Source organism: Mauremys mutica, chromosome 3, assembly GCF_020497125.1.
Source record: "Mauremys mutica isolate MM-2020 ecotype Southern chromosome 3, ASM2049712v1, whole genome shotgun sequence".
NCBI classification, from domain to species: Eukaryota; Metazoa; Chordata; order Testudines; family Geoemydidae; genus Mauremys; species Mauremys mutica.
The window spans coordinates 13,657,934-13,680,529 of NC_059074.1; the positions used below are offsets into that span (position 1 = coordinate 13,657,934).

The 22,596-nt window shown below is 48.5% G+C and overlaps 2 protein-coding genes across 3 annotated transcripts in view; both read left to right on the top strand.

Annotated features, from left to right (window-relative positions):
* Window positions 1-22,596, top strand: part of XKR5 (XK related 5) — a 62,112-nt gene that overhangs the window by 37,012 nt on the left and 2,504 nt on the right. Inside the window, exon 9 of the transcript XR_006577861.1 lies at window positions 19,913-19,976. The gene's annotated coding sequence lies outside the window, so the exon portion shown is untranslated. The remainder of the gene's footprint in view (window positions 1-19,912; window positions 19,977-22,596) is intronic.
* Window positions 1-22,596, top strand: part of TRAM2 (translocation associated membrane protein 2) — a 47,864-nt gene that overhangs the window by 6,823 nt on the left and 18,445 nt on the right. Inside the window, exons 1-2 of one of the 2 annotated variants that reach the window (XM_045009020.1) lie at window positions 18,926-19,054; window positions 19,913-19,976. In XM_045009020.1, coding sequence (XP_044864955.1) covers window positions 18,947-19,054; window positions 19,913-19,976 — 172 coding nt within the window. In that variant the 5' untranslated portion in view covers window positions 18,926-18,946. Of the gene's footprint in view, window positions 1-18,925; window positions 19,055-19,912; window positions 19,977-22,596 lie in introns of those variants that run through there. The other variant, XM_045009019.1, reaches the window with a different exon arrangement.

The window sequence follows — 22,596 nt, forward strand, 5'->3', positions numbered from 1 at the left end:
TAGATGCTGCCCTCAGCTGGTGAAAGGTTTGGCACTCCTGCTGTCTGGCAATACAGACATGGAGAGGCTGAAGGAAATGTCAGAACCTGCCTCACAATAGACCATTTCCTGTAGGGAAGGATTTCTCTGGGCTCCCAGGCACTCTCCGTGTGACTGTGACTTAACCATTTCCTTCCAAATCTGCAGCTGGCACACTTCTGACCTAGACAGCCGCCATTGTGTGTTGTCAGCTCACAGGTGGTGAGCTACTATCCGGCCGCAGTCCTGGCTGCCCTAAAGCTTGTTGTGTAGCTCTGTGCTGCTGAGGCCTCAGCTGGAGTATTGTGTCCAGTTGTGGGCACCACATTTCAGGAAAGATGTGGGCAAATTGGAGAAAGGCCAGAGAAGAGCAACAAAAATAATTAAGGGTCTAGAAAACATGACCTATGAGAGAAGATTGAAAACATTTAGTATGTTTAGCATGGAGAAGAGAAGACTGAAGGGGACATGAGAACAGTTTTCTGGAGGAGGGAGAAAAATTGTTCTTAACCTCTGAGGTTAGGACAAGAAGCAATGGGCTTAAATTGAAGCAAGGGAGGTTTATGTTGGACATTAGGGAAAAAGTTCCTAACTGTCCGGGTGATTAAGCACTGGAACAAATTGCCTACGGAGGTTCTGGAATCTCTGTCATTGGAGGTTTTTAAGAGCAGGTTAGACCAGTGGTTCTCAACCTATTTACCACTGTGGGCTGCATATGCAGCTCTCTGTGTACGTGGGCCGCATCCACACAATATATATACTACCTGTGTGGCCCTGAGGATGGCACATGGGCCGCTGCTGCATGCTGATTGGACTACAAGTGGGCCGCAGGTTGAGAACCACTGGGTTAGACAAACCTCTGTCAGGGATGGTCCAGTTATTACTTAGTCCTGCCTTGAGTGCAGGGGACTGGACTAGATGCCTCTTGAGGTCCCTTCCAGTCCTACACTACTATGATTCTATGAACATGGTGGCTAATACAGCTCTGAACAGCTGTACAGCATTTCACACACAAAGTACTGAGAGTATCAACTTCTTAGGGCCTGACCCTGCAACTCCTCTTCACACACTCAGCTTCTATTGACTTCAGTGGGAAATCCCTGTGCAGAGAGCGCTTTGTAACCAGGGCCCTGCCTTGGCAGGTCAGACTAGTGCCCTCTGTAGCCTGGTATTCTGTCTTGGACAGTAGGCAGTCGCCAGATGGCGAAGAAGGACAGTGCAGCACTTAGAGCACTAGCCTAGGAGTGGAGAGATCTGAGGCCTTGGCTACACTGGCACTTTACCGAGCTGCAACTTTCTTGCTCAGGGGTGTGAAAAAACACGCCCCCTGAGCGCAGCAAGTTACAGCGCTGTAAAGCACTAGTGTAAACAGTGCCCCAGCGCTGCAAGCTAATCCCCACGGGGAGGTGGAGTACGTGCAGTGCCGGGAGAGCTCTCTCCCAGCGCTGGCGCGGCGACTACACTCGCACTTCAAAGTGCTGCCGCGGGAGTGCTCCCGCGGCAGTGCTGTTCGGCTGCAAGTGTAGCCAGACCCTGAGTTCAAGTCTCTGTGCCACAACAAGGTTTGTGTAACTCACTTAGCCTCTTGCCTCTGTTTCCCATCTAAAATGGGGATAATAGCGCTTCCCCCACCTCACAGGGGTGTTGCAAGGACAAATACATTAAAAAGTGAGGCACTCTGTGACAGGAGCCTTGTAAGTCCCTTGCTAGGGAGATGCCTTTGAAACTGGACTGGACACAATGCTGTGCAATGTACTATAGATAAACCCTTCCCAAATTCGCAGTCCATTTTGGTAAATTTCACGTCACGGCATTTTTAAAATTTCATTGTTTTAGATATTAAATTTTAGTGTTGTCACCAAACATGAATATGTATTTAAAAATATAACCATGCAAAGCCCTTAAAAACCAACAAGGAGTCTGGTGACATCTTACAGGGGGGAGGGCTAGCTTAGTGCTTTGAGCATTGGCCTGCTAAACCCAGGGTTGTGAGTTCAACCCTGGAGGGGGCCATTTGGGGATTTAGTTGGGGATCGCTCTTGTGTTGAGCACGGGGTTGGACTAGATGGCCTCCTGAAGTCCCTTCCAACCCTGACAGTCTATGATAAAGACTAACAGATTTATTTGGGCATAAGCTTTCTTAGGTAAATAAACCCAAGAAGTGAGGTATTTTACTCACAAAAGCTTATGCCCAAATAAATCTGTTAGTCTTTAAGATGCCACCAGACTCCTTGTTGTTTTTGTGGATACAGACTAACACGGCTACCCCCTGATACATGTAAAGCCCTTAAGTCAGCATTTCTCAAACTGGGGGTCCCGTCCCAAAAGGGGGTTGCAAGGCTATTGTGGCAGGGCCACGGTATTGCCACTTCTGCGTTACTTTCAGAGCTGGGCAGGCAGAGAGCGGCGGCTGCTGGCCGGTGCCCAGCTCTGAAGGCAGAGCCGCCACCGGCAGCAGCGCAGAAGTAAGAGTGCCATGGTATGGTATCGCCACCCTTATTTCTGCGCTGCAGCCTGCAGCGGTGCTGCCTTCTGAGCTGTGCCCCTGGCTAGCAGCCGCCATTTTCTGGCCACTCAGTTGTGAAGGCAGTGGAGAAGTATGGGTAGCAATACTGTGACACCTCTTTCCCCCCGTCCCTCCACACCCACACAATAGCCAGATTTCATGATCAGTTTCATGATCTGTGCCATGTTTTTCATGGCTGTGAATTCAGTAGGACCCTAACTAGTGAACAGTCTTGTCTTGGCAGTGAGATGGAGCACGTGATCTACCGTACGCCTCTCCATCTGTTGCTTCTAGGATGAAGGCTGATGTGATGACAATATTGTTTTAGTTTGAACCCAGTTTCAGTCCCCTCTTAATTCATGTTGGAGCTGGTTCCTGTCCAGACCGATGGTGTGAAAGTCGTAGTTAGTGTGAGAGTCAGAAAGCAGCGCTGGATTTTCTATCGCTCCTGGCCTCTTTGGCGAGCCGTCTAAATAGGATTCTACTTCTGACCTGTCCAGGGTCAGTGCAGGAAGCTACAGGCCAGACCACGCTTTGAAAAGACATGCTTGCTCATTCTAAAAGTAAATCTAAGTGATGGCAAAAAATCACTTCCACTATTTTACTGATTAAAATTACCCCATATTTAAATTAAAATAAGTTCTCTTCACCCAAGCCCCAAATTGCTTTTATTTCACTGACATTTTTTTAAGCCATATTTCTAGCAACAAATGAAACTTGAAAAGGATTTGATTTGCAATGCCGGTGTTATGACATGGATGATTGCACCACCAGTTGCTCTTGCTTTGACTAGGTTATCCTTAATAATACCAAACTCTCACGCAGTGTTTTTCATCCCTCGATCGACAAAGCACTTTACTGAGGAGGTCAGTATCATTATCCACATTTTACAGATGTGGAAACTGAGGCACGGGGGGGATGATGTGACTTTCCCAGGGTCACCCAACAGACCAGTGGCAGAGCTGGGAGTCGAACCCCTATTTCCTGCGTCCTGGTCCAGGGCCCTCTCTTCTGGCTTGCAGAGCCGTAGACATTTATGGTAATAAAATCTTGCTGACTTGTGTTAAATTCCTATTTGTTTCAAACAGTTCAGATAAGCTTGTTGCTAAAGCACACTTGGGAGGTGCAGCAATGCTACTTTGTATAACCTATACTCACTAAACTTGGAAACTTCCCCGCTCCCCGTGCCTTGAAAGTAGGTGGTTTTAGTTAGTCAAAACCAAAAGCACATCTGGATTCTAGGGTCACCACACAGCTTGGTGGGAGGAGGGATTAAACTATTTTACCCAGAGCCAATAAAGGTCAAGTTGTGATGCTTTTTCTTGTATTCTTGTTCCCATCCTTGTTTCGGACGTTCAGCGCTGTCATGGTCCTGAATCCTGATCTCCCAAATATGACCCTGCCAAGGGGAGGAGGCTGACAAATGAGCTCCTGTTTCCAGACTAATACTAAATATACTCTGCCCTATTATAGCACCCTCCACGAAAAGCTCTTAAAACTCCGTACAAATAGTAACGAATGAAGCCTCACAGTAGCCCTTTGTTGTAGGGTAGTGTGTCATTTGTATCTGATGGACAGGGAAACCGGGGAAGACAGAGGTGAAGGGACCTGGCCAAGGTTGCAGAGTTTGTGGCGGAGCTGGGGTTAGAACCTAGATCTCCTAGTGCGGTGGGGATAAATATAAGGGAAATGTGTGGTAGACGAACTGTTGTCTGTTAAAATAGGCAGGTATCTTTGGACAGTGTGTTGTGAATCACATGCTAAAAACCCCCCTCTGTTTTATCCTTGAGCCTCAGCGTTCAAATCTGGGAGTCCAAATTATGTGCAGGTCCTATTCTGATGCATCTGGAATGTACTTCAGATTAACAGGCTTGTATTTTTGTTTCAATGGGCACTCGAGCCCTCAGAGGACAACATTAGGAAGCAATGTATATTTTTGAAATTGTTTGACAAATCTCTAATATGAACAGAAATATTTTAATGCTGTAAGGAGGCTGTGTAATCTGTCACTGGAGGTTTTTAAGAACGGGTTAGAAAAACACCGGTTACAGACAGCCTAGATAATGCTTAGTCCTGTTTCAGTGCAGGGGACTAGATGTAGGGTGACCAGATGTCCCAATTTTATAGAGACAGTTCTGATTTTTGGGTCTTTTTCTTATATAGGCTCCTATTACTCTCCACCCCCGTCCCGATTTTTCACACTTGCTGTCTGGGTCACCCTAACTAGATGACACATGAAGGTTCCCTTCCAGTCTTACATTTCTATGATTTATTTCTAAGCAAACTTCCCAGGCAGGGCGGGGCCAGGTTTATGCATTTAAAGGTGTTGAAAACCAAACCCAGTAGCCTCCTGTTAGCAGCAGACAGTGCCTGGGCACACCTGAAAGTGAAACTGACCGGCTTCTGACTAGAAACATTTGCAAGTTTCACTTTTGATTTTGCTGCATGACCTGCAAAGTGCCAACAGCTTGAACAGTGAAGTACATGGGGTCAGGATTTTAAGACGTTTGATTAAGACCTATTAAAGGGACCTGGTTTTCTCAGGGGGAGGGGATGCCCTTTAATAGGTCTGTTTTGGATGCCCAGAATCTCTAGTCACATCTAAAAATCTTGACATTTTAAAAATTCCAGCTTTAATAATCCAAGATACGTCAGTAACGGGGCCATGAATTATTGATGCATGGATCTGCGCATGCTCTAGGTTCTCTTCTAAAGGGGGAAAAGGGCACCCCAGCATTTGTCTGGAATAAGCAGCTCCCACAATAAGAATTATTTTGACTTCATTCACTCTCAGTTATAAGTAAACAGATGGGCTGTGCATTGTGACGATACGTCTTCAAATACTTGTCGTAATAACTGTGCAGTGTTCCTTTAATTTGTGGACCCCATTATCCAATTCACTTCCCTATGGCATGTTGAGTAGTTCCCAGTGTGATGTTTCTCTAATAGTGGCAATGCTGTATTTGCCAGAGGGGACCATACCCCTCCCCGTGCTGGATTTTTCTCCCTGGCCCAGATACTCTCTTAGCTGCACAAGAAGCTGCTATTCTGACATTCTCACCAGGTTTTGATTTGTTGCACCATTTGCCAAGGATGGTGCTTGTTGTGTTGGACACAAAGGGTGTTGAAGGCTATTCCAGCATGTGCCCCGCCCCTTGCCAAGGGTTCTGCTAGATGCAAGCAACTGAGGGCACGTCTACACTGAACAAACAGTGCCACAGCAGTGAGTCTGAGCCCAGGGCTGCATACTAGCCGTCATGCTCCAGGGCTAAAAGTAGCAGGGTAGACGGTCCTGCGCCGGCTCTGAGATCCACTCCCTCGCCGGGTTTCCATGCCTCAGCTCCTGTCTGAGTGGGAACATTATACTGCTGTTTTTAGCCCCGTAGCACAAGCCCCGTGAATCTGAGGGTGTAGACCTAGGTTCTGAGGCTTACTGCTGCAGGCTTTTTTGTGCAGTGTAGACATACTGAGTGACTGTTGGATGCCAGCCTAGTTCTAGAATTGGGGTTTTAATGTCACCAGTTTAGACTCTCATTGGATCAAGTGTCAGTATCGTATTCACTGGAGCAGATTCCTGTCTGAGTGATTGGGAGATTAAAACCCATCTGGCTAGTAGCTGGAGTAGGGCAGGAGGGCTGTAATTTGCACAGCATTCGGGAAGCTTGGTTTTGGCTAATGCCGTCCCTTGCAAACCATTCTGTGCAAACAGTAGCTCCTCTCCCACCCGCTTGCTCATTACTCATTCCCCTAATCTGACTGTTCTCCACGTCACCGGCTGGCATTGCACTCGATGGATTCCAAACTCCAGCTGGTGCCAGTGTGTTTACGCAGGCAGCAGGAGAGCCTGGCAAACGGCCCGCAGCCAAGTTGCTGCACAGACTTGCAAAGAGAGCGCAAGGTAAAGGCATCTTGGAGATGAGGCACCAGTTTCTGTTCCCGCCCGTAGTGCCTGTGAGGGAGGCGGGGCTGAGCTGCTGTTCCTGTACTAAAGGGAAGGTGGCTTGGTGTCTATTTCTCAAGATGGTCCCAGGCTGAGGGTGGTGGTGATGGTTTAACATCTGTATGGTGGTAGCACCTGGAGGCCAAACAGCTGTGGTGGTGGGTGCTGCACAGACAGACGGCACATGACAGTCGCTGTCCTAAAGAGCTGACAACCAAAGGGTGAAATTTCCAAAAGAGTGTAAGTGACTTAGGGTACGTCTGCACGGCAGCCAGGGGTGTCCTTTCCAGCTCGGGTAGATGTACTTGTGCTAGCTTGTATCAGGCTAGTGCACTCACAATAGTAGTGTGGCCGATGGCTACATGGGCAGTGACACGGGTTAGCTGCCCGAGTACATACCCCGTGTGTGAGGGGTGCAGCTAGCCTGTCCCATCACCCACGTAACTCCAGCACCACTGCTATTTTTGGCTCACTATCTGGATCAAAGCTAGTGTGTGTACATCTACCCAAGGCAGAAGTGACACCTCCTGGCTGCAGTGTCAATGTACCCTTAGGAGCACAAGTTCCTGGGAGGGCTGTAGCTTCCCCAAGTCCCCGGGGCTGAGGCTCCTAAATGACTTAGGGTGGTTTGATAAGCCCATTCCAGACCCCGTTGACATTCAGTGAGATTTAGGTGTCTCGCTCCCTTAGTCTCTGAAAGTCCCAGTCTACAAGATGAGACATAGCAGGTAAATGAAACAAGCAGGCTGAGGTGAGGGACTCTGGGTATAACACACATCCTAGGATGGGCCTAGTTCTTGGCCAGCTGTGAGCTGTGGTTGCAACTTGCCACCTGCAGTCTGAACTTTCCCGCTCTGGTGCTGTCTTCCCCTGTGGATCCACCAGTACCTCCCAAGTGACTTACAAAGGGTTCTGGTTCTTTCTTTTCTACTTCAAGAACTTCGAAAAAGCGGTCACCAGCGCCTCCACGTTCTGCATGCCCATCTTTGGACCAAACAATTTTACAGTTGCTCTTTCTATTATAAATTTATTTTATAGTTAGATCTTTTATTGGACACTTAATGCAGTTCATCCTAATGCTTTGCAAACGCCCGTTCTTGCCATGCCCCTGTGAGCTTGGGAAGTCTTATCCCCATTTTACTGATGGGGAAACTGAGGCACAGAGCAGTTATGTGACTTGCCCAGAGGCACAAAGCCAGGGCTAGCGCTCCTGAGTTCCTGTTTCACTGTCCTGTGCGTGGGCCAATAGATCATGCCCCTCTGTCTGCACAGTACCCTGGATTGTGTTAAACAGCATAGAGCAGTGCATTGGGTGGTGTCAATACTTGGTGCCAGTCCTGCTCCAAATGAAGTTATCCAGCCACATCAGATCATACGCAGGGGGTCAAATACTGGGGTGACCTCACTGTGATGGGTAAACACTCGTATGACTGAGCAGAATTTGACACTCTAATTTACATGTGGCCAGCAGGACATTACAGGTGTCCTGTTAAATACCCCTCTTGCCTGCCAATGGTGCATGTAGCCTGTCTACGCAGCCATGTATTCATCTTGCTGGAGTCCTGATTGTCCCTTCTCTATTCCCTCTGCTTGCTTGTTTTGTGCGTTTTGTTTCAGTTTAGATTGCAAGCACTTTGGGATCTGAGTGTGTTTGCACCAACCACCAAAGTGATGGGGCTCTGATCTCAGGGCTTCTCTACACTTAAGATGCTACAGCGAGGCAGGTGCTATAGTGCTTCAGTGTAAACACTAGCTATGCCGACAGGAGGGGTGGTTCCATCGACACAGGTAATCCACCTCCCTGAGAAGTGGTAGTTAGGTTGATGGAGGAATCCTTCTGCCAACCTAGCACTGTCTACATGGGACATAGGTCGGTTTAATGCTGCTGCTCAGGGGTGTGGATTAAACTGACCTAACTTTCTGGTGTAGACCAGGCCTCAGTCTTTAAATCAAGACTGGAGGTGCTTCTAGAAAGAAATGCCCTCGTTCAGCCACACCACTTTGGGCTCTGAGCAGGAATCGGGGAGTGGCCTGTGTTCTCCAGGAGGTCAGTCTAGATCAGTGGTCTCAAACTCACGGCCCGTGGGCCATCTGCAGCTTGCGAACCTCCCCAGTGTGGCCCGCGGGGCTCCAGCAGTTTTGGAGCCAGGTCTCTCCCTTGGCCCCACCTGCCGCCCCTGGGCGCTCCCCCCCCCCACTCCCGAGGTGATTTAAAATGGCCTGGGGCCCCGGGGCGGGGCTGTGCCTCCGCGTGCTGCTCCCACCTCAAGTGCCCCTGCGGCCAGTGAGAAGCTGCGGGGGCAGTGCCTGTGGGGAGCAGTGCATGGAGGCCCCCCGGCCCACCCCACCTTGGAGCCCCAGGTAAGCACCGAATCCCCTCCCAGAGCCTGCAGCCCCACCCCCTCCCCGCCCCCAAACTCCCTCCCAGAGCCCGCACCCCCTCCCTGCACCCCCTTCCCATGTACCCCCAGCCCCCAAACTCCCTCCGAGAACCTGCACCGCTCCCAGATCCTGCACCCCTCCCCCTCCTCCTGCTCCCCAGCCCCTGCCCCAGCCCAGAGCCTGCATCCAGCACCCAAACTCCCTCCCAGAGCCTGCACCTCAGACCCCCTCCCCCACCCAAACTCCCTCCCAGAGCCTGCACCTCAGACCCCCTCCCCCACCCAAACTCCCTCTCAGAGCCTTAGGCAGGTGGCGGGGGTGGAGGTTTGGCGGGTTCTGGGCGTCATGGGTGACATTATTGGCTGGCGGGGAGGATTCGAGGACTGGTACTGGCCCTAAGGTAAATTAAGTTTGAGACTCCTGGTCTAGATGACGAGAGTGGGTTCTTCTAGCCTTAAAATGTTGTTTGCCCTGAGAGGGCACAGCTAATCTTGCCAATTAGGTTAAACAGTGGTTCCAGTTGTATTATTTCAGTGACTTCATTGTTATTCATTTGGGCGCTTCCAGGTCAGTGAAGACCATAGAGAGCAGAGTTTAGTTTGAATTTGTAACCACGTCTGGAATGGTTTGAAGCCTTCGTGTGAAGTTACCACCAGTGGTGGGTATCCGAATGAAAGCTCCAGAGGCTCCGGTCCTCTGTGCATAGAGCAGGCACAGTAAAAGCAGCAACAATGCAAGCTTCCTCCCCACTTGGGAGCAAGAAGCAGTACTCAGGGTATGAACTTTGACCCTGCTAGTGCCCCAAGGCAACTCTTCACAGTCACACTAACGAAACCCAGAGTAACCCGGTGAATTGCTGTAGAAACACTGTGTGCCTCGACTTGGCATCTCTAGGCAGCCCGCGCCGCTGGACTTGCATAGCGGGTACAGTCACTAGCAGGTGACACTCACTAGGCCTGCGAATCTCTGATCACATGGTGCTCCTGGGTTTCTCCCTAGAGGGATAAGGAAGACACGGGTGTTATCGGCTGTAGCTGACACTTTATGGAATAATTTCACACTTGTAGAAATTCTGATTTAGTGTGAAGGAAAATTTCACAGTCCCTGTCGTAGCAGCCTCTTTAAAAGCTGCCCTTGTGCTTTGGTTCCAGCTCACATGCAGATAGCAATGGGGGGAGGAGGCGGGGTTGGGAAGAGAATCAGCTTCCAGATGCAGAGAATATTTGGTCCAAGGTCCATGACTAGACCTGCTGTAATGTTAGAAGGACCGGCAGCAACGTTACTGTCTCAAATCTTGTGAGCCCTCAGGCCTGCAAATCCGTTGCTGCGTAGCCCAGGAAGGCTGGGATTCTCAGTTCCCCCCTGACATACCACATCTGTTTCCAAACCTGGCTGGTCATGAGACTTCAGACATTTAAAACTGAATCATTCTGATGACTAACTTGCTTTTTGATTCCTTTCTGCTTCAGTTCAGACATGGATTTTAGTGGTTGCTATCTTGATTTGCCAAAGCTAGTAGAAAACAGTGTTTTGTGCCATCTGAAAGCTTGGAACCCCGCTTTGAAATAGCAGAAACCGTTAACTTTAGCCATGCATGAGATTGTCTGTCTGCTAAAATCACATTGGAATTGACTGGAGCTTTGGGAGTAGAATGGTAAGGATGTTGTGGTGTTCAGGTATGAAATCTTGCAACCAGCATGACTGGAAGTCCCTTGGTGGGCAGTACAAGTGCTTTAGGACCAGTACACTTTACAAAGCCCTGGTGCAGCGAATGGAAAGAAATACTTTTTGTTCTCTACTATGTGTCCCTATTATGTGGCACAAGGTCTCTGAGATATTCACTAAGGATTTGGATTGCAGGTGGGCTACAGGAGACCGGAATTCTGTTCCCCCACTCTGCTGCTGACCATGGGCAAGTACCTCGGTTCCCCATCTGTAAAATGGAAACGACGCAGGGCTCCTCCTTATAAATCCGAGACATACAGCTGATAGCGCTGTGTAAGTCATAATATCACTAGCTATCATTGCCTAGTTATCATGTAGGGCTTTTTAGAATACAACTGAGATGCAGCAACCTCTGGGGTGGAGGGTGGTTGCTGGGTAAACAATTGTCATGCTCAGTAGTTGTGCGGGAGAGAAGGGAATGTTTGGCCAAGACGGTGGGCAAATCCCTTTCTTGTATTAAGTGCTATGAGACCTTTAATATCCCCACAGAAACTTTGTTTTTTAAGGCCTTATCTGAAAGACACTGAGGCTTTGGCTACACTTACACTTCAAAGCGCTGCTGCGGCAGCGCTTTGAAGCGCTAAGTGTAGTCAAAGCGCCAGCGCTGGGAGAAAGCTCTCCCAGCGCTGTCCGTACTCCACCTCCCTGTGGGGAATAACGGACAGCGCTGGGAGCCGCGCTCCCAGCGCTGGGGCTTTGACCACACTGGCGCTTTGCAGAGCCGCAATTTGCAGCGCTGGAGAGGGTGTGTTTTCACACCCTGCTGCAGCGCTGCAAATTTGCAAGTGTAGCCATGGCCTGAGACAGATAGTTGCAGTGTTTTATAGATTGCAGTCTTCTAAATGGCGGCTGTTAACCTTTACTAAATGCAGCTTCTGTCTATTTGTGTTGACGCTTACAGTGCTCTAAGTCTTTTGTTTCTAAAGATCTCCACTTGCCTGCGTGATATGGAAGAAGCTAGACGACTCATTGTGGGGGGGGGGGAGAGATAGAAAACCAGTGTGTTGCCACTTGCTTGGAAACATTAACGTTCCAGGTTTTAATTCTCTGATTTCAATACAGATGATTCAGCTTGTCACATTTTGTTATCACCAAGTCAAGTGTTTGCTGCTAACACTGCACTCTGCGGTGAAGGGGGTCTTTGCACACCGTGAATTCCACCTCCCCTGCGAGGTAGGGTAAATAGTCCAATTTGGTAGCTGGGGAAACTGATACACGGATTAAGTGACTTGCCCAAGTTTACTTTGTCAGTAGCAAAGTTCTGACAATAGAAACCAGGAGTCCTGATTCCTATACAGTGTTCTTCATTAGTAGATCTCAACTCGATGTACAAAGCAAGTCAGTATGATTATCCCCATTTTACAGATGGGGAAACTGAGGCACGGGGCATGTGACTAGCCAAAGTCACCCACCAAGCCAGTGGCAGAGCTGGGCAGAGCTCCTTGGTATCATGAGTCCCAGGTCTTTACTCCGTCAACTAGCCAGTGATCCCCAACCTTTTTTGTCTGGCGGGCACTGGATGACGAGCCACCAGAGGACCGTGGCCGGTGGACGAGCATCCGCCGAAATGCCGCCAAGAAGTGGCAATGTCAATAGGCGTCGCCGCTGAAATGCAGCCGACAAGCAGTGTCATCCAGAGGCGTCGCTGCCGAAAATCAGCTTCTCGGCGGCATTTCGGCGGATGCTCATCCGCTGGACAGTACGTGGGTGCACATAGATGCCCCAGTGGGTGCCATGGCGCCTATGGGCACTGCATTGGGGACCACTGAACTAGACAATACGGCCTTTACATTAAATGGCATCAGTGCTAGCTGATATTATCTGAATTCTCTAGTCACCTTTGTGTGTGTGTCTGTGTAATAACAATATATTTTACATTGTAAAAATTACTCTAGATATTTAATTACCTTCTTTGAGAAGGTTACTGGCCTAGTGGATAGAGGGGAAGTTGTAGATATGATGTATCTTGATTGTCATGTGTCAAAAGGGTTACTATAATCTCATAAGCAAACTAGGGAAATGTGCTCTAGATGAAATTACTACAAGTTGAATGTAAGTCTGCTTGGAAAAACAACTCAAAGAGTAGTTATCAGTGGTTCCCTGTCAAACTGGGAGGACCTATCTAGTCGGGTCCTTCAAGGGTCTGTCCTGGGTCTGCTACTATTCAGTATTAATGGCTTGGCTAATAGAGTGGAGAATATGCTCACAAAATTTATGGATGACACCAAACTCAGAGGGTTGCAAGCACTTTGGAGGACAGGGTTAGAATTCAAAATATTGGATTCTTGATTCAATCTTGATACACTGGAGAATTGGTTTGAAATCAGCAAGATGACATTCAGTAAAGATGAGTGCAATGTACTTCCCTTACGAAGGAAAAATCAAATGCATAGCTACGAAACAGGGAATAAGTGGCTAGGTGGTAGTACTGCTGAAAATGACCTGGGGGTTGTAATTAGGCTTGGCAGAGTACGATTTTTATTTATTTTTAAAATAAATTTGATGGATAATATTGATGTTTATTTTTAAGCATTTTTGTCTATTAATTTAAAATTTCACTGTTGCAGGGAATCATTGGGGGGGGGTCAGATAATCATTTAATGACAATAGACATTGAGATACAAAAGGAAAAACTTTATAACCATTAAAACACAAATTGTCAACATCATATGTCAAAATACACAAAGTAAATATCCTTAAATCAAACTCTAATACAGTCTCAAGCAGCATTTTTCTTACTCTGCCTGTCTGTAAATTTCTGTTATCATTGATGGAGGTATTTTTCCATCTGTTTGTGCGTATGTATAGTAAAATCAACATTTACTGAAACTTACCGGTAAAAATCCAACCCTTCCAAGCCCAGGTCCAGTGGATCACAAATTGAATATGACTCAACAATGTGTTGCAGTTGAGAAAAAGGCTGATATTAACAGGAGTTTCATATGTAAGACATGGGAAGTAATTGTCCCTTTCTACTTGGTACTGTGTTAAGTTCTGGGCACCACATTTTAAGGAATATGTGGACAAACTAGAGAGTCTTGAGGAGATCAATGAAAATGATACAAGGTTTAGAAAATCTGACCTCTGAGGAAAGGTTAAACAAACTGGGCATGTTTAGTCCTGAGAAAAAAAGACCTGGGTGGGACCCAATAACAAACTTCAAATCTGTTAAGAACTGTTCTCAAAAGGACAGTAATCAATTGTTCTCCATGTCCCCCAAGGGTTGGACAAGAAGTTATGGGCTTAATCTGCAGCAAGAGATATTTAGGTTAGATATTAGGAAAAACTTTCTAACTCTAAGGATACTGAAGTACGGAATAGGCTTCCAAGAGAGGAGGTTTTTAAGGACAGGTTACATTTGTACGGGATGGTCTAGGTGAGTGGTTCTCAAACTTTTTTCTTTCACTGACCACTTGAAAATTGCTGAGGGTTTTGACGGACCACTTAATGATCTTTCCAAATGTTGTTTGTACCGTGCGCTTTGGATAAAAGCGCTATCAAAAAACGTAATAATATTTTTTTGTTCTACAAATAAAAGAGCACAACTTGTATTTTAATATCATAGTCTTACCTTTCTAATGCGATGGATGTGCTCTCTCTCCTCCGCCACAGAGCTGGGGCTGGGATGGAGGGCCATCTCTCCACGGCAGCCCCAGCCCTGGAGCGGGGGAAAGTCACCTTTCTCTGGCTGCCACGGCCCTGCACATCCCAAATTCTCTCCCACCCTCTCTTCTCACCCCACTGCCTCTGTTGTGTATTTGGTTGTCATGTTTTTTGTTCCTGTGGCAACTGAGTTAGATTATTAGGGGATAGCCCAGCCAGCTTCGGCCGGTTAGGTGAGCTCTGTATCTGTAAATAAATGGTAGTTTTGTTAGCTGTCTGCTGTCTGGCCTCAAGTGATTTCTTCCTAAATCGGCTGCCCCCAAGGATATAATAGCCCCCTCCCGCCTACCCTCTATTCCCCCCCCAAGGCCACCACCTCGCCTTATGTGTGTGTGTTCTCCAGGGTCCAGGCACTTAATTAGTGCAGCCACGCCTGTGCACCTCCACTAATTAGGTGGATGGCCCTTCATTCTCTTGTGTGCGGCCGCCCAGGTGCACACCTTAAAGGGAACTATCCACAGACCACCTGAATGGAGCTTGCAGACCACTGATGGTTTGTGGACCACAGTTTGAGAACCTCTGGTCTAGGTATACTTTGGCCTGTCTCAGTGCAAGGGGTAGGACTATATGGCCTCTTGAGGTCCTTTCCAGCTCTACGTTTCAAAGATTCTCTGTATAAAGTAGCTTCCCAAAGACCACACAATGCTCCTGCACACTTGTATTTCCCTTCTTCTAAGCAATTTTATGCTGTTGTCTTCTCTTCTTTGTTCTTAATTTAGGAATGCCTATACTGGATCAGACCTAGTCTATCTAGGTCTGTATTCTGTCTCAGACAGTGTCCAGTATTAGCTGATTCAAAGAAAGGTAAAATAAACTATTATTATGACCTAGCCTGCCTCCCAAGGAAAATTTCTTCCTGACCTCTGTTAGTCATAGCTCGAAGTATGAGGTTTTATATCCTCTTGGAAGAAAACATAAAATCATTGCTAATAAAGTTTGCAGATGCTGCAGAAATTGAGGGTGTGGTATATGATGAGGATAGATCACTGCCTCAGAGTGATCGGGATCACTTGGTAAACTAGATGCAAGCAAACAATGTCCATTGTAATACAGCAAAATATACCCCTACGAACAAAGGCTATGCTTACAGGATGGGGACACTGTCCTGGGAAACCATGACTCTGAAAAAGACTTGAGTCATGGTGGATAATTGGTTGAACATGAGCTCCCAGTGCAACACAGTGGCCCAAAGTTAGGCTAATGTGATCGGGAGATGCATAATTGGGGAATCTTCAATAGGACAGGAGGAGTTATTTTACTCTGTATTTGGCACTGGTGCAACTGCTGCTGGACTATTGTGCCCAGTTCTGGTATCCACAATTCAAGAAGGATGTTGATAAATTAGAGAGGGTTCAGAGAAGAGCCATGAGAATGATTAAAGGTTTAGCAAACATGCCTTATAGCGACAGACTCATGGAGCTCAGTCTATTTAGTTTATCAAAGAAAAGGTTTAGGCGTGACTTGATTACAGTCTATAAATACCTACACGGAGAACAAATATTTGACATGGGCTCTTCAGGCTAGCAGAAAGGTGCAACTCAATCCAGTGGCTGGGAGTTGAAGCTAGATAAATTGAGACTGGAAAGATGTAAATTTGTGACAGTGAAGGGAATTAAGCATTGGAACATCTTACCGAGGGTCATGGTGGATTCTCCATCACTGGCGACGTTTAAATCAAGATTGGGTGTTTCTAAAAGGTTGTAAACTCTTTGGGGTAGAGATCTGTATGGTATTTATGGTCATGCAGGAGACAACTTGATGACCTCTTGAGGTCCCTTCCAGTCCCGTGATTCTATGTCTAGCTATGGCATTATGGAGGCAATCACATGTGCGGTTTGCCGTAACACTTTTTGTTACTTTTACCCTTTTATGTGCAGTTTCCTCCTGGATAGAGCACTCGACTGGGACTCCAGAGACCTGGGTTCTATTCCACTAACTTGCTGGGTGATCTTGGGCACCGCTGCTCTGGGCCTCAGTTTTCCCATCTGTAAAGTGGGAATATGAAACTGACCTCCTTTGTAAAGTGCTTTGAGATCTCCTGGTAAGAGTAAGACGATGATATTATTTTATTAGGGTCATTGAGCTGAATTGCCCTTCCGGTTCCCATAGCCTTGTGGGGATGATAGAATTGGATTGAAGTGACATCTCAGTGGACTATCACTTTGGGAAGCCCGATGGGGGCACGAGCCGAATGGGCAGTTCATGAACGTGTGTAGTGTGCTGGAGGGTCAATCCACGTCAAACCACCTGTGCAGCGCGAGGCTCAGGGTATGGTGCGACCCTAAACTCCAGGATGTGCAAGTCTTTGAAGGTTCCCAGGGTTCTGTTCAAAACCGCACGGCAGTCTCTCCCCCAGCCAGGTAGTCTCCCTCTGTGAAGTGGGATGGGGGCGGGAAAAACCTGTAGCTGCTGTTTACTTTTATACTAAACAACTGGTTTATTTAGCCAGGCACATGTGCCTTAACCTTTAGCACTGTGCATACCTAGGAACCTCAGTAAAAGGGATCTGGCTTTCAGTGGGAGTTCTGGGAGCCCTGCACCTCTGAAAATCAAGCTACTTTTATTTAGGTCCTGGACATTAATTAAGGAATCACTTAGGCGGGATCTGGGGAATAAGTGGTTTAGAATACCTAGATCTCGTATTGCACTTTTCATCCATAGTTTTCAAAGTGCTTTCCAAAGAAGGTCTGGGTGGTTAGCCCTGTTTTACAAATGGGGAAACTGAGGCAGAGGGAGGCTAAAGTGACTTGTCCAAGGTGACCCAGCAGGCCAGTTGCAGTTGGGACTAGAATCCAGGTCTTCTGAGTCCCAGTCCGTTTCTCTGTTCGCTGTACCACACTTCTTCTTAGTAGCTCAGTCACCCAAGACTGAAATTCCTGCCTTAACCTCTCAGTGCCTCAGTTTCCATACCTCCAAGAGGTGATATGCAGCTTGAGTTGCTGAAGTAGTTAGAGACCCTCGGACGGAAGATGGTAAATCAAGTGGATACTTCTAATCAAATCCATCTTCTAATGAGGCCTGTTGAATTGCAGCGCTCTCTTCCCAGGCAGCCTGCCTGCACCCCGTTGTGGGCTTTACTGTCATCCATGCAATGCATGGAAGGCGCAAAGCTCTTGAAGTGCTCAGTGTCGCTGTTGACTGGCTGGCCCTGGAGACAGTAGCTGTGCTGTGTCGATAGCATTTGATCGCTGTGGTCTGTCGGGATAGAGCCTGGGATGTCGGCTCTGGCTCTGCTATTCTAGAGCTGGGGAATTACTTGATTTAATGCTGCCTTCTCCCAGGCATGCCCACCTTTGGGGCTCAGCTGAGCATTGTTGGCCCAGGCTTTGCTATGGGAGCGTGCGCTTCAGGACCTGCTCCCTTCCATCTCGCTCAGTCGGGTTTCTGGTATTGTTTTTGGCTCTGTTTCCTGGGGCGCGACGTAGGGAGTTCTGTCTCGCTCAGTGTCGCAGCCGCACCTCCCGCTTGGCCTGTCGTTCGCTTGGACGCTGCTAGCCAGTGGGCAGATGGATCTATTTTGTGACTGAACGCCAATGAAAACGCAGCCGTAGCTCTTGGTTCCAGATGGCTCGGTTGCCTTGTTTCCAACCTTTCTCCAGCTGGGGCTGGAGTCTCAGAGAGCATGGGAGCGATCAGAGCTCCTTGCTCCTGCAGTGAGGAACTGGAAACTAATACTCGCCTACTTCTCCTTCCTGCTCTCCCCTGACGGACTTCACACTCACCTCTACGGCCATGCTAACCTCTCCCCGCCTGAGCTCCCAGTGCAAACCACCTCCCTTCTGGTTCTGGGCCCAAGAGTCGGAGTGAGACCCAGCAGCAGCGTGAAGTTCAGACCCAGGGATGTGGCTTCCCAATCCCAGCCTTCCAGAGTTCTGGCCTTCCTCCCCGCACTGGGCAGCCCTTGCTCAGCCCGTCTCAGCACCCTCCTGAACCCCAGAAGGCTCTTAGAGTAGCCAGCTTGCCAACAACTGAACTCACGTGGGATTTCAAGGAGCAAAGAGACCATGCACAGATGCTGGATGGACACTTGGGGTTAACATGCACAATACAGACACATCATTTTGAAAAATCGTAACCCTGGTATCCTGGAGGTTTTGCGAGCAGGATAGAATTAACCCTGAGGTGCTTTCCAGGCTCTCAGCCCCAAACATGGACTTTACAGGATGTATCTATAGATGTGTGCCATCTGCAACAGCTTCAATTTGATTCCTAAAGCTGCTTTTCCTCCCCACCCAAGGAGTCTTAACAAGCATCTGCCGCTCTCCTCAGTGGTTCTGGCATGGCTAATCCCTGTGTCTGTCACCAGTAGGAGGGATTATTGTAAAGATCTGCTGGCTAAATCTGTTTACAATCTACAGCACTTTGCACCCAGCACAGGGCTGAGGTTATTCTGCGGAGCCTGGACATTCATTTGTGAACCAAAGCCAGCTAACGGACTGTGCTGGTGTCCCTAAGAGCTGATTAAAACCAAATAGTTTTCAAAGTCAAACACTATAATGTTTTAGCCCTCTGTGGTTCCTCCCCTTTTTAAGAGCAAGAGACTGGGATGGGTGAGTGAGGGCCTGTCCCTCAGCCTGATGTATTGCTCAGTCCTTTGGGGGCTTTGTCACGCTATGACTAGAAATCCTGGCTCCTCCTTACACGGCGCCGTGTAAAGCATCCTTAGACTGAACTGATCTTGCGTGATCACAACGTGCAAGGATGAATGGAGCATGCTTCATCCTGAAGGACTTGGGAGCGCTTCAGAGACGGACAAACAGGGCACGTCAGGGCTCAGGGAGTGTAATTCCGTCCTGATCACTCGTCGTCACAACCTGTCTGTAAGTCTGTCCCTTCCCTGCGCTTCCCAGTGGGGCACTTTGTTTCTTAGTCCAGCTGTTGGCATGGCTGCTCCGTAGTTAAGTTTAAATCCAGTTTAAGTCCCCTCCGTGATGTGACATCATGACTAGAATGTGGTCCCGTCTACCCCTTTGCCATTTCCCTTTTAAGCTTAGTCTTTTGCAGCAAGGTGAAGGCCCCAAAGAAACAGCTGATGCCTCCTGTTTACCCACAGAAGTGGTGCAGCGGGGCAGCGTAATCTCCTCCCCCATCCTGCCCTGCCGGTATGTCTCAGCCCTGATTTTAAGGGATCTGCTCTAGGCGATGAGCTGCGATGATTAACAGGGGAGCTAATAGTGGTATCGGACTTCACCTGCAAACTGGATTGGACTGAAAGTACCAGCCTTGCCCCAGGACACCAGCAAATCATAGTCTCCACCCATCTAGTCTCATAAATCAGTTTAGACTGTTGGCTGAGCAGAGGATCTGGACTTAACCAGCTTGCACTGCAGTGTGATTGGGGTTGGGACGTGTGACCCGGGGGGAAAGAGGTTGCTGACAGGACTGGACTTTGTCTCCTGAACCGAGTTCCTTGTGATTGGTTACTGAGCAGTCGGCTTTGTGGAGCAAAGGCAGCTGGCTAGGAAGAGGCAGAGGGATACAAACAGATGTAGCTGGCTCTGAACAGGGGACCCTTTGCCATGAGCCATACAGAGCTGGGATTTCAGTGGGGACGGTTCCTGCAGGGTGGATTGTTCTGACTGGGATATGGGGAGGGGGGGAGGGGAACCTATACCTGGTTCATTGAAAATACTATGATTTGCTTTAACCAGGTGTGGGGTTTTTTTTGTCTTTAACAGGTGACAGCCAAGACTGCCTTCCTATTCATCTTACCTCAGTACAACATTAGCGTGCCTACAGCAGGTAAGAGCATCCACACCAAAGCAGCAGCCCTGCATACAAAACCTCCGCAGGACCTCAGCAGACTGTGCCACTCGCCCTCATTACTAAGCATCCCCAGCTGCTTGGGATAGTCTCACATTCCATAAACGTACGTGACACAGGGGATTTTCTCATAGTAAAAAAGCTACTTTAAAAAAACCAGGCTAGCAGTTAGGGAGCAGCTCAGTTACTGTTTATCTGGGCTGTTAATCCTCATGCGTCAGGGCATAAACTTCCCACTAGCTGGGGTCAGGAAGAAAATTTCCCTAATGACACATAGTAATAGTAATGCTTCTTCCATCCTTCTCCCACAAAACCACTTGGCCAAACCAAGTGGGGCACTTCACAGCATAATCCTCCCAAACTGTCTTAACGTTCGACAAAAAATAATTGCCTGGCTCTATGCACGGGGTGTTTTTATTGTCTGCTAAGGAGCATTTGGTTGAGACAGCGTGTTGGACTGCACGGGCTATTGGCCTGTTCCGGTTTGGCAATTCCTACAACTTTTAATTCTTGATGTAGTTAGTTGCCGGGTGGAAAGAAAAAGAAAGGAAACAAGATCACTGAAAAACATTATTGTGTAAATGAAGTCAGATGTGAGTGCCCCAGTAAAAGAAATGCAGCACAATCTACCATGTTCCGTTCAGTTTCTGATCATCCTCGCTGCTGGAGATGGAAAAGATCTATTAGGCTGTCTTGCCCGTCTCTTACCCCGAGCTCTTCCTACAGTATCTCTTCCAGTGCTCTGTCCAGTCTTGCTTTCATTGTCCTAAGTAATGACCCATCTGCTGTGTTCTCTGGGAGGCTAGGTTTAAGCGTTCGCTATATGTAGCTTGGTTAAGTGGTGCCTGAGGGGATGAGTGTGTGGTGCGTGGCAATCTGCAGATAGCCAAGGAAGGAAAGGAGTTGTGGGAACTAAGGGCTGGTCTGCACTGAAATGTTACATCTGCGTAGCTACCACTGGGCGGGGCTTGAAAAACTCACTCCTCTTAGATCTCAAGTTAATTTAATCCAACACCTGTGTAGACAGCCCTAGATCAGAGGAAGAATTCTTCTGCCAGTCCAGCCACCACCTCTCCGGGAGGTGGATTAACTAGAGCGATGGGAGAATCTCTCCCTGTCGCTGTCGTTGGTGTCTACACTGAAGTGTTGCAGCTGTGTTGCCATGGCATTTGGAGTGAAGACATAGCCTAATGGTGTGGGGTATAAGTAAGGCTAATGAGATGAAAGGGAACCGTTTCTGATCATGACATTAATGTTTAGGCTAGAAGGGACCACTCTGATCATCTAGTTTGACCCGTATGGCACAGGCCAGAGAATTCCACCTCAGAGCTACCATTCATGCCCTAATCCTAGTCCGTCCTGTTGATGTGACCCCATAGTCATAGGCGCCGACTCCATGGGTCCTCCAGGGCTGAAGCACCCACGGAAAAAATTACTGGGTGCTCAGTACCCATCAACAGCCAAGCCGCCATCCTGCCCCCCCCCGAACTCCTGCCCACCGGCAGCCCCACCGATCAACTCCTCCCCCTCCCTCCCAGCTGTTCCAGGGTGTGCACGAGGTGCTGGGAGGGAGAGGGAGGCGCAAGGATAGGGTGCGCTCGGAGGAGTGGGCAGAAAGAGGTGGGGAAAAGCCCGGGAAGGGGGTGGGGCCTTTAGGGAAGGGGTGGGATGGGCAGGGCCGGTACAAGGATATTTTGCTCCCTAGGCGAAACTTCCACCTTGCACCCCCCCGCACATTGGTTCACTGAGGGGCAAATCCCTACGAGCCTTTATAGACCCCAGGGGCCAGCCGTGCACAGAGGCTGCTCCCCAGACCAGGTTCCCCCCTCCCCGCCCCCTGAATTCCCCTGGAGGGTGCACAGCCCCCCTGCCTGGCGGCCCCTGCTCTGAGTCCACTCACTGGCTTTGCTGGGCTTGGGCTGCTGCAGCAGCTTGGCAGGGAGGAACCGCCCCCGGAGGCACTGGAGAGCCAGAGTGTCAGCTTGCGGGGGCAGCGAGCCCCAGCCATGGAGGAGCCGGCACGGTGCAGGGGGGTAGCAGCCCTGCAAAGGCAGCGGCGCCACTAGTGGGGAGCAGCCGCACCCCCACACACCCGTCCTGCCCAGGCTGTGGCCCGGTGCTCTCTTCTCTCCACCCTCCCACATTTGAGTATAACCCTGAGGTCCTACTGTAATTATGCGGATCCAGAGAGACAAAGCATTCCCACCTTGTGCCAAAGCTATAAAAAGGGGTGGAGCAGGACAAAGGGGTTCCCAGTCATCAGAAAGTCCCTGCTTTTCACCTAAGATGCCTGCTGGAACTAACAAGGACTGCACCGGGGAAAGGATTGGGCCCAGATTAGACAGGAGTCTAGTCTGTGAAAGAAGCTTATTGGAACATCTCTGAGGGTGAGATATTACCTGTAATTAGCTTCTTAATATATTAGGCTTAGACTTGCGTGTTTTGTTTTATTTTGCTTGGTAACTTACTTGTTCTGTCTGTTATTACTTGAAATCACTTAAATCCTACTTTTTATACGTAATAAACTCACTTTTGTTTATTAATGAACCCAAAATAAGCAATTAATACCTGGGGGAGCAAACAGCTGTGCATATCTCTA